The sequence below is a fragment of the Aythya marila genome (genome assembly GCF_965140915.1).
Source record: "Aythya marila genome assembly, chromosome: 9".
Classification (NCBI taxonomy): Eukaryota; Metazoa; Chordata; class Aves; order Anseriformes; family Anatidae; genus Aythya; species Aythya marila.
The window spans coordinates 18,520,828-18,532,992 of NC_139050.1; the positions used below are offsets into that span (position 1 = coordinate 18,520,828).

Sequence of the window (12,165 nt, forward strand, 5' to 3'; positions counted from 1 at the left end):
CGCAGACCCAGGCGCATCCTTGCGCTCCAGCAAATTTGCTCCGCCATAATCAAATAATTATTTTTTTATTAAAGCAGTTATTAGGTTTATAACTCATTTGCCACGTAAATTTGTGCAACCAACCAAGGCGATCTAAATAGGTTTGAGTTGCCCCTTGGGTACGGGATGTAAGCGGTAAGCAGGAGGATTAATTATGGGTGTGTGCAGCAATAGGACACAAAGGCTATCAAGTAGCACGGGGGGGAAGAAAGTGGGGAACTGCGGGCGGGCAGCGAGGGGCTGGGAGCCGCAGCCGCTTGCCCGCAAAGCCCCAGCCTTTAACATCAGTTCTCCACCGGGATATGCCCCCAGCACCCCGCAAAGCCCCAGCTTTTAGCTTCAGCCCGCTACCGGGGGCAGGGGGGCGCTGGGAGAGCTCCAACTTGTTGGCAGCAAATAAGGCGCTGACAGGTGATGCTCGGCGGGCAACCAGCGGCAGACCCGCCTGAAACATCCCGAAAACTAAGTGTGAAAGTGTGAAGGATTTTATTTTTTTCTCCCGTATAGACTCATCAATATTATCTCTTCTCTTATATGTAGACAAGATCCGCTCTTTTGTGCTCGGGATGACAAGATCTGACCCCTGAAAACATGCTCCAGGCGCTCAGCAGAATCTGCCTGCTCTTTCTAATGTCATTTGCTGTGAACACGTTTTGTTATCAGCTGGGGAGGGGGGGTTACTCGCAGCTCAGGTAATAACCGGTTAGCTGTCAGCTTCTCCCGTTTAGCGGTATTCAGGCAAAGAATGGCTTTGCCAAACTGTTCCAGAAGCTGATGCTATTTGTTACCACGATTAGGGGGAAAAAAGAACTTTCACAGTAACATGGGTTTTTATAAGCAAACACAGAGCAATTTTCCTCAGCGCAATGCATCAGCAAGTATATCCAAAAGAGCTTAATCTACTTCTTGCAGGATAGGGGCGAGAGGAATCAGCAAGCGCAGGGGCTGCTCCGGGATGCCATGAAAATGCCGGTTCGTTGCCTTCCCCGCCACGGGGCGAGGCGGAGATGGGCAGAATCAATCAGCCCCCTCGGTGAGGAGTGAGCCCCCGCTCTGGAAATAATTTCGAATAAAACTTGAGTAACCAAGTGTATCCAGCTAGTTTCCTCTGAGCAGATCGCCGAAGGGAAAAAAAAAAAAAAAATGACGGAAATAAGCCAAGAAAAACCAATCTGCGCCGAATTAATAGGACCACAAAGTTTTTATCCGTGTGTAAGGATAATATATTAAGCCAAAAAGGAGACAGGTTATCTCTAAACAGGATTAATATGCGTTCGTGTATAGGATTAGACCATCTCATCCATTTAAAAACAGTGTCTCTCCTCCTCCACACACCATTTTATTATATATATTAAAAAAAAAAAAAAAAAAAACAACTTTTCCTGTTATGAGAACTTGGAAAATGCATTTTATTAATCGAGAGGCTTTTTTTTTTTTTTTTTTTTTTTTTTTTTTCCCAATCAAATGCAACTGATGGCCCTGAATGAGCCGCCTTGGAAGGAAACGGGCCATTTTTTAAAACCTGTGATCAAAACAGACCTGTCTTCAGAGAGAGCACAGCAGATTTAAATGTTGGTCAAAAGGAGTCACAACTGTTCATTAAAAGCAAACCCTAACTAGTGCTAATGTATAGCCATTTTGTGAGCTCAGGACTGTGGAAAGAGGCGAAAAAAGTCTGAGAGTGTGAGCTGATGCCGTGCTGGCTGGCAGTGTGTGGTCTATTGTAGGGAATGTGCTTTTTCCACTGAACAGAGAGCCCCCCTCTTTTATTCCCCAGCTCTACTGCACCTGCACTGGATCAGGGAGCTACTGCCATTCACCACATCAACAGAGAAGACATCTCTGACAGCACTCAATTCATTACATTTCTTCCTGCTTTTCAAACCAACACACAAAAAAAAAAAAAAAAAAAAAAAAAAAGTGTATTGCCAATCAGTGCCGGGGGGGCAGGGAAAGAAATCTTACAATACTTGATATTCGCAACTCATTTCGGATTTCATTAGTCAGAAAACTCACTTCCCAGCCGGTTACAACTTTGGTTTGCTCTCTCCCCTTCTCTCCGGACGGCGGGGCCGGGCCAGGCACCGGCTCCCTCCCGCACCGGGGGGCTTCGCACGGCCCCCCCGCGGTCGCAGGGAGCAGAGCGAGAGCCCAGCCCCGCGTTCCCCCAGGAGCAAGAGCTACAAGTTTATTCATAATTCATCCTAGCGGCGCGGCCAGCCCTCGGAGCCGGCAAGAAAGCAGCAGCCGAGGGGAGCGGAGCTGCCCCTGTCCCGCGGCCACCCCCGGCAGGCGGCCCGGGTACCCCAGGGGTGGGCCGGGGGGACAACGAAGCCCCTCGGCGGGGTTGGCTTGGGGGCTTCAAACCCCATTTTTCAGAAGCATTTGCAAGCGAAAGAACCCGAGAGCAGAGGTTTTAGATTCAGGTATTTGATCTCGCCGGATCCAGACATCTAATTAGAGTGGCCTCAGCGATTGAAACGGTGTTAATGCCCATTGTTCCCCACTCCCAGCCCCTGGCCCTCCACCACTGGGTTACCTCCTGCTCAACGTCAAGAACAGAAATCTTTGTATTTTAAACCGAAATATATATATATATATTTCCCCTCTTTCCGGCCCACTTTCCTCTATCGCGAGTGAAAGCAAACACTCCTGGGTATTTTTTTCTCCGACACCAGCAGAGGATCGCACCCCCTCGGTGGGGTCTGAGCAGAAATAAATCCCGAGGAGCTCTTCCCTACCTGAAAAGTCGGAGGAAATCCAAGTGCCTGCTTTCGGGTGTAATGTGTGTATCGATAAGGAAGACACTGCCAGCTCTGCCACGGGACCCAATTAATCTATGGCTTTCTTTACCTCAAACCCAGCTCAGATGTGTGCTTTAGAAATATCGATTTCATGTGATGGGGAAGTCGCAACTACCGAGTGTGCCTAGTGTGGGGAGGCCACGGAGCGAGAACCCGCAGCAGCGCAAACTCCACTCACGGGAGAGCCAGATTGCTTTTTAGGCTAAAACTAATAATTTCATAACTGATTCACATTCAATCTGGTGCCGGTGACGTCACGGGGCATTAGCATACGAGGAGGGATGAAGCCAGTGTGGCTGGAGTTGATAAGGTGCCTCCTGAGGAATTCGCTGCTTGTTTTAATACATTAATTATTTCTCCGTCTCACGCAAGTTTTGCAATTTGGAGGAGCTTAAAGGAACCATCATGGCACGGCGTGCCAGGGGACAGGCCAGAGGGCTTCTCCTGACGCACACCCATCCCTGGCTGGGGCGCCCCCAGGCCCAGAGCAGCGCATCCCTGCCTAGCCTCGGGAGGCTGGGAGCAGTGGGGAGGCCAGGCTGAGGGGAGGCCAGGCTGTGGGATCCAGCCGGCAGCCCTGGAGAGGGCCAGGGGTCTCCACACCCAAGGCAGCCTCAGTGGAGACCCTGCAGGCTGTGCAGGGGCCTGCTTCTGTCCACGCCCGGTGGGATCCCCCCGCCTACTCCCCATTAATCACGACTTTCTGTAAAAAGATCGCAGGTGACGTCAGCAGCCCTAACTGCCGTGGGGTGATGGGGTCACTGAGGTCACCAGGCCTCCCCTCCCGCTCTCCCAGATCACCCGCCCGGGTCCAGGGCTCTGCAGCTGCCCCGCGGCCCCTGCCTTGCTCAGGAAGAAGGGACGCACTTTGGGGAGCCAAGGGGACGGGGTCCAGCCCCACTGGAAGGGCTGAATGGCTCCCCGGTGCTTGTTGGGGTCCCATAGCCCCTGGACAACCTGCAGCATTGCTGCTTTGGCCCCACAGAGCTCCATTCGACGGCTTGGGGGCAGCTGTCCTGGTGGGTACCCCTAGGCCCCCCTGCACCCTGGGGTTTTGGCCTTCCTGTTCTCTGGAGAAGACAACAGCCTTGAAATAAGCACTCAGTTACTTGAGGCTGAAAGTAATCAACGGCAGAAGAGGCTCGATTTTCTGTGGGAAAGGGGATGCAAACAAAACAAATGTAAATCCTGAAAGAAAGAAAAACAAAAAAAAAAAAAAAAAAAAAAAAAAGAAGAGGAAGAAGAAGAAAAAGAAATAAAATAAATGAAAAGACACCGTAAAAGATCTCATCCACATGGTCCTGCAAGTTGTGAGGACAAACTCTGGGACAAACTTCTCCAGCCTGGCCCAGCGTCCCCGCAGCGGGAGCCCCGTGCACAGGCTGCGTCCCGGCCCTGCTGCCGGCAGGGCTCAGCCCCACACACTCGTCCTGCCGGGAAGCCGAGCTCCAGGCACGGGGCTCCCCGTGCAATAAATGGCCGAGCCCATCTCCTGCGAACATTGCAAATGGGAAGGCAGAATTACGGCTCGCTGCGGCGCGCCCCCTCCCTCTGCATGCACAGGCGCACACGCACGTGCACATGCACATGTATACACACACACGCACACGTGTGCGCACACGCGTGCATGTGCACACACACGAGCACAGCGCACACGCATGCACATGTACATGAACACAGACACACGTGAACACAAAAACACACATGCACACACATGCATGCAGACACATATTCACACATGCATACACACAGATGTGCACACTCATATGCACTTGTGCATACTTGCACACACACAAGCGGACTTGCACATTCAGAAACTCACAGACAATCCTACACACACTTGTACAAGCACACACACACTTGCACATGCACACACATTCTTTCACACAGACACTTGCACACTCACAGCCTCACACTCACACACCTCCTCTTGCACCCACACTCACCCCACTCTCACCCCATTACCCTCCCTGTCCCGGCTGCTGCCCCCCGTCCCCGGGGAGCTCTCGGAGCTCCCCCAGCCCCGCTGTGCCCTTGCCGCCGGCCGAAGGCAGCCCAGAGTCGGCCCGGGCCGATCTTCTTGTCTCTGCTCCGCGCCGCTCCGCGCTTGCACTGCCAGATTTGCAACTCCGAGATTTTCCATTTCTGTTTTTTTCTTCTTCTTTTTTTTTTTTTTCATTTTTTTTTCTCCCAAGTTTTTAAGCGAAAAAGCCCCCGCACTCACTTCAGCGCTGGACATCCTTGCCAAGTGAACTTGATTCCTCAAAAGCAAAATAGTAGCAAACTTCTTGCAATTCCCCGTGCCATCGTCAGAAAACTGGTTTTAATTACCAAAACTAAAATAGCGGTGGTGCTAACTAGCAGGCGATCAAACCGCAATCAAACTTCAATCTCTGAGCAGTTAGCTATAAACTGTCAGCAATTGAAAAGTAAACCTGGTGCACACAAAGGCTCTGTTTAATTTTCTTGTTGTAATGGCTCTAAATGAGGACCCCATCACTATGCAGTTAAGCGGTGTTGCTTGTCCCCCTGAGGCGCTGATCAGTTCTTTTTAATGTGAGAAAACTGGCAGCTCGAAGCCCGTCAATGGAGCTCCCACAACAAAAGTCCTGAAAAGCTGAATGAATTGGGTTTGTAATTACTGCTTCCCTCTCCCCCCTTGCAGCTTATCTCTTATTCATTCAACATATATTATTGTCACCTAATCGCACACTCCCAACATTTTTTTTTTTTTTAGTATCTACTACTGCGGACATGTTTGTTGTAGAAATTAAACAAAATAACCCTCCCTTCCCTCGTCTCTCCCCCCCCCCAACAACAAAAATGTGGGAACGCCAGTGCCAGGCGCGGCTGGCTGCCGGCAAACACGCCCGGCAGCGGCTCCCCCGCCGGCCGAGAGCTTCCTCGGAAATCCCGTACGCACCAGAGCCCGCTGGAGCTTTTAATATTTGAGTTAGATCGGGCTTTAAATAAGTGAAGTGTATCTAATCACACCTATCAGTAATGGGCCTCTTGCCTTCAGTGGGACCTCCATTATATACTACTTAAAGCGCTCAGCTATCTACCTGCTACGCCGAGCCAGATAGACGGGGCTGCTGCACGTCGGAGGCGAGAAGGGATTAATCCTGAGCAACGACGCGCTGCTGCGGGGGTCTCCACAAGCCTCGAGGGCTCCCACGGCCCCAGAGGTTGTCTCCGAACAGAAAAAGAGGTTTTCGGCCAAGAAATGGCCGAGGGCAGGCGGCAGCCGTCCGCTCCGTCGCTGCCGGCCGGCGGCTGGTGCTGGGCTGCGGGCAGCGGCGCTCGCCGGGTCCCCACCGGCAGAAGCTGTCGGTTGCAGAAATCAGTCCGGCTATTACAACCAAATCTACTAACCGTCTAAATAATTAATTGAACCATTGCTCTTTGACCCTTGGAAAGTCCAGTAGGGACCCGTTTGTAGTAATAATACCCCCGAATGAGCCCTTGTCAAATATTCATTTAGTGGTTAATGTGAGCGATTTCCCCCTGGGACAGGCTGTAATACCAGCTTCCCAGCTTTGGCAAGAAACCCTGCTAATCTACCTCTCCAGTTCCGCAAAATATTTTAACACCCCAGTCCTTAAAAAAAAAGTAAAAAAAAAACACACAGGGGAAACTATAATCTTATCCTCGGGTTCATTTCGGCTCTGTACAAGGTTAGCGAAATATTAACACTGACGCTCGTGAACCGAGCATCACCCCGACCATGGAGCACACAACAACTCACGAGAGAGAACCCAAAAGGGCTTCAATAACCAGCATAAAAACACATCCACGAGCTCTGCTACCCATCTCAGCTGCAAGAAACGACAGCCCAGTACAACGGCTTAGGTGTAAATGGGGTTACTTAATGGGTTGAATTTAAAATCAGCCGTGGACAATGGCGTTCTTCCAAGTAACACTTCAAAAAATCAAATCGTTCAGCTGGACTCGTAAAATGCTTGGGTTATCTTCTCTAAGCGCATGGATGGATGGATGGATGGATGGATGGATGGATGGATGGATGGATGGATGGATGGAAGGAAGGAAGGAATCTGTCCAGGGGAGATCAGGTTTCAACAACATATATTTTACATCATACTCCGAAATCTAAGCTTAAACAAATTGCTCATATAAAAAGTTGCTGAATTCACTAAGCCTGAATATGTGGCTTAGTGCCTTTTGTTTAATGGTATTACCTCGCCTTCTCTATGCGAATTGTAAAAGGACCAACATTTCCAACTACCCCCCTCGAATATTTTAGTTAGCACTTCAAAAAGGGGCCAGGTTTTATTGCTGTTAATTGGCTAAGATTCCCCTTAAAAAATGGAATCGCGATATCGATTGGGCTTTTATTCCCACTTCTCTTTTCTCAGCGAGGCGAGCGGGAGCGGGGATGTGTGCTCGTTACCACGTGAATAATCCCTAGATGCATTACAAACGCCGCACAGCTCTGAAAAAAAAATATGTTTTACTCGTTGCATTAATGTAAAAGAAATAAAAAGGTTGGGAATCTGTAATAAATGCTCTGCTGCCCAAGTACCGCGACGGCGCAGAAATAAAAAGGACAAAGGGAGCTAAACTACATAAACAGACAGTGAGCAAAACTCCACATCTCCTGGTCTGGCAATTTGAGTTTTCATCTGGAGACCAGGCTTCAAGTAGGAAGGCCAGAACTGAGCCTAGGAAATAGCACTACCGAAAAAAAAAAAAGGCCAAGATGAGCCGGGTAACACTATTTGTGATTTTTTTTTCCCTCCTTCCTTCCCCCTGAACTAAAGCACAATCCAGCGACCGACAAGAAATCCGAGCAAGAAAAACTGAGCAACACTTGCCCCCACTCCAGAGCGCTTGGTTTGTGCCTTGCCTAAGCGAACCATCGCATCCTTTTCTCTCCACGCACAACACAGGATTAGCAGCAGACGCGACCAGTTTGCAATCACAGGGCCCCCACTCCCAGCTGATTGTGGTTTTTATTATTATTATTATTATTATCGCACCTCCTTACGCGTGTCTCCCAAAGGAACCCCCAGCCGCGTTAGCAACCCCAAATAAACGCTGGGACTTTCGGGAGGGAGGGGGGAGCGAGGGGCTGCCACCGGGGCTGCCCCACCGTGCTGCCCACCGCCCCATGCCCGGCCGGGGCCGCAGCGCGGAGCGGCCCCTCGACGATTGCGGTTGCAACTGTACAAAGTGAAACTCTACCTGGCACGGCTGGCGGTGCTCTCCTCCTATTTGGCGGGCGCCACCGCTTCTCTTTGGGGCTTGTGACCGGCTGCAGAGATTGTCCGAACTGGGGCTACACCGCGCTGGCAATTTAAGAAATAGGATTCAAGAAAGGGCTGTGATATAAGGTGAAAGTCTCTGGCATTCGATTTTTTTTTTTTAATATATATATATTTTTTTGGGGGGTTGTTCTGTTTGTTTGCTCCATTTTTGTCGGTTCTTACCTTTGCCCAGCCGAACCCCCCCGCCCCCACCTCTCACCTCCTCCTGCGCTGCCCCGGAGCGAGGAGAGGAAAAGTTGAGCAAGTCCCGAACAAAGGCAGCGCTCAGCCCCCGGCAGCCCGGCCTCGGGGGGCCACGACAGGCAGCTCCCCACGGGGGGGGACACGGAGGGGAGGACACACGGGGGGGGAGAAAGAAACGCTCCGGCTGATCGAGCCCTGCAGGCCGGGCCGCCGCGTCCCCCAGCCGCCGGCTCGGGCACGGCCCCGAGGAAGGCAACAAGTGGCCACCAGCACCGGCATCGCCACCGGCATCGCCACCGGCCCCGGGGGGCAGCGGGAGCCGAGCGGCCCCTGCCCCCCGGAGCATGGCCCGGGGACCTGGCGCGTCCCGCCTGCTGCACCTTCCCTCTCCCTTCGCTACCCACACAAATATTCACGCTCCTACATTTGCAATGCTCGTTATTTCCAGTGCTCGGTTGGCCCCCGGGAGAGCTTCTGCCGCATGTATTATTAAAAACAAAAACAAAACCAAAAACAGCTTGCGTTGCAAAAATAAATCCAAGACTCAAGCGGAACTTCAGTGTCCATATGTCAAAAATTTATTTATCTCAAACTGTGCATAATGGAGTAAAAACTTAACTTGAATATGTACCTGTTATAAGGATGGTATTAGTTCAAATATATACATGGACTGTCGGCAGACTGATTTCAAATAATACAGAGCCGAATCTTTAAAATACAACTACGGAAAATGAGGAAAAAAAAAAAAAAAAGAACTTAAAATATCATCACAATAAATTTACAGAAATATTACAAACCATAAGAAAATATTTCAAACACAGTAATTTCAGGTTGGTATTTTTCTTTTTTTTTTTTCTTTTTTTTTTTTTTTTTCTTTTCTTTGAACAGGATGAAGTCTGGAAACAAAAACTTATTATAAATTAACAAACGGCATGTGAACCTGCATGGCAATTTTTGCTTTTTAACAAGAAGTAAAAAATAAAATAAAATAAAATTTAGTACATCTAAACGTTTGCCCTTTTACAGCAAACCAAGCCCATGGTTCGCAAGTACTCGTCCTACCGTTTTTGCCTTTTGTACAATTTCTAAAACAATTTAAATGTCCAAACGCTGTAAAATAATTTCCTCTCCTCTCGCAGCTGTTATAAATTCAGCTGCCAAAGCCACAATGCTCCAAGTAGACTCTATTTTTAAAAAATAATTGGCAAATTCTCGAGTTTGTTTTTTTTTTTTCCTCTCTATATTACCAATGGACATTCTGATTGCCATGTTTATTTTGATAAATACTGTACAAAAGTTGCCTGCAAATATTAAAACATTTTCCTCTTCGCTCTTTGAGTCTAGCTCTAAATATTATTGGTAAAGACTTTTGCAAACTTTCTGCAAAGTTCCTACCGTTTTCACTAGAACTTTTTAAAAGTTTTGTGTAGTTGCTTCCCCTCCAAGCTCTATACAAGTTCCTCGTCGGTTTTATTTCTGCCCCCCCTCCCCCGCCCCCGGTTTTCTCTGTACAAAAATAGTCCAAAAAAAAAAAAAAAAAAAGTCCAGAATTTCTAATAAAAGTTTTTTTGTTTGTTTGTTTTGTTTAGTTTTCCTCCCCCCACCCCCCCCGCCCCTCCGCCCCCCCAGCCCCTTTGTCTTACATATGTGATAGAGGGAGTGTGCCATTAATGGCTGTGCCAGGAACAGGTGCACTCTGGTAGTGTTGGGACATATGAAGTCTGCTTGGGGCAGCTGGTTCTGGTACTTCAGCACCTGGTAGATACATGCTGATCATGTCCCGAAGGTCCCCAGCTTGGCAAGGAGCCCTTGAATGAGACGACGAGGTGACTACGGGGGGACTGGAGCTGGATTCCGTCTTGACCACCGAGCCCATGGAGCCCAGGGCCATGCCCGGGGTCCCTTGCTGGGAGTACGACATGCTGTAGGTAGGCGATCCGTTCATGTAAGTCTGCGAGCTGGTCATGGAGTTGTACTGCAGGGCGCTCACGTCGTAGCGGTGCATGGGCTGCATCTGCGCCGCGTTGTGCGCGTTCAAGCCCGGGTGCTGCGGGTAGCCGAGCTGCTCTTGCATCATCCCATAGCCTCCGTTGGTCCAGCCGTTCATGTGCGCGTAACTGTCCATCCTCTGGTTCACCCCAGCTCCCAAGGTGGCCCCAACCCCTACCCCAGTCGTCATGGTATTGGTGCCCGGTGCCAGTAAGCCCCCTGGCAACGTGTACTTATCCTTCTTCATCAGGGTCTTGGTTTTCCTCCGGGGTCGGTATTTATAATCCGGGTGCTCCTTCATGTGCAGAGCTCTGAGCCGCTTGGCTTCGTCAATGAAGGGTCTCTTTTCCGCCTCGGATAAAAGTTTCCACTCGGCCCCGAGCCGCTTGCTGATCTCGGAGTTGTGCATCTTCGGGTTCTCCTGGGCCATTTTCCGCCGCTGCCCGCGGGACCACACCATGAAGGCGTTCATGGGGCGCTTGACCCGGTCCGGGCTGTTCTTCTGGTTGTTGGCGGCCGAGTTGGAGTTGCCTGTGCCTCCCCCCGAAGTTTGCTGGGGGGCGGGAGGTTTCAGCTCGGTTTCCATCATGTTGTACATTCAAACTACTTTTGCCTGGAACCAGCCTTGAGCAGAGAAGCGAGGAGCAGCGGCAGCAAAGTCCCAAGCTGGACTTTTTTTTTTTTTTTTCCTAGGGAGGGGTATGAAAGGGGGGAGGGGGACTCCCCAAAACCACACTTGGATCACGATCAGAATCTTCCTCTTCGCTGATGGATTAATAATGCTAATAACTGCTATTATTACCGCCGGAGCCTTGCTTTTAAAAAACTTCTTCTTCCTCCTTTTTCCCTTTTCTCTGCCTGCCTCTCTCTCTCTCTCTCTCTCTCTCTCTCTCTCTCTCTCTCCACCTCAGTCTTAAAGAGCCAGCAAACTACTTTACCCCCTTTTGCAAACACACACACTCTCTCTCTCTGCCTTGACAACTCCTGATACTTTTTTGAACAAGTTAATAGACAACCATCCATGTGATGGGGGCTTGTCAGGGAATAAATGTGTTCGCCCCGGCCAATCAGCGCTCGGCGGCTCCGCCACTGAGGACAAGTCTCTACCCCTGGTTTTGCATGAAACGGGGCGGGGGCTCGGAGCCGCCGGGACGGCTCGGCGGGGGGGGGCGGGCCCAGAGGCGGCCCAGGCAGCCACTGGGAAGCCTTTGTAGCTCCCCTTCCAGCAACAGGTCACACACGCCTTTTGGAGGAAGTGGGTAAACAGCATTGTTGCGACGTTTTTTTTTTTTTTTTTCCTATTTTTTTTTTTCTCCCCTTTCCCAAGTTGGTGTTGGCTTGAGGCTGGGAGAAGCCGTGGGGGGAGCGCGGAGAGGGAAAGGCCTCCCCCCAGACTTCCCCCCCCCAGCCTCGGCCTCCCCTCGGCCCCCCACGCCCCGCTGCAGGCACCCCCCCGGGACCGGCGGGGTCCCGCATGGGCAACGCTCACCCCGCCCGTGGGGCCGGGGTCTCCCCACCCGTGGGGTGCTCGGAGGAGCGGAGCCCGCTGCCTCCCCGCCGGGGAGCCGAGGCCGTTCCGCACAGCCCGGGGTGCGCCCCCTTCGTGCCCTCATCACTGAGCCCTTCCTCCGGTCTCACGGTGTCGGGGAGACTCAGGACAATAGGGAGGGGACCCCAAAAGTCCCCCCGCGGAGCACGCACGGCGGGGCAGGGACCCGCGGCGGCCCAAGGCTGCCCCGCGCCCTTTGTGCGGGCGGCGCTGGGTGGGCGCGCCCGGCGGTACAAATAGGTAGTTTTGTTTCTCTTCTTGTCGCTACACGGGGCCGCACAAAGCCCCGGCTAAGTTTACTTCCACTCTCTTG

General features: G+C 51.1%; 1 protein-coding gene across 1 annotated transcript; it reads right to left on the minus strand.

Moving 5' to 3' along the window:
* Positions 1 to 9,953: 9,953 nt before the first annotated feature.
* Positions 9,954 to 11,131, minus strand: SOX2 (SRY-box transcription factor 2; the record flags this gene model as incomplete). The annotated part of the gene is made up of 1 exon (XM_082766738.1): positions 9,954 to 11,131. Exon 1 carries the CDS (start codon positions 10,899 to 10,901, stop codon positions 9,954 to 9,956), a length of 948 nt encoding a protein of 315 aa, XP_082622864.1. The 5' UTR covers positions 10,902 to 11,131.
* Between the last annotated feature and the right edge of the window lie 1,034 nt (positions 11,132 to 12,165).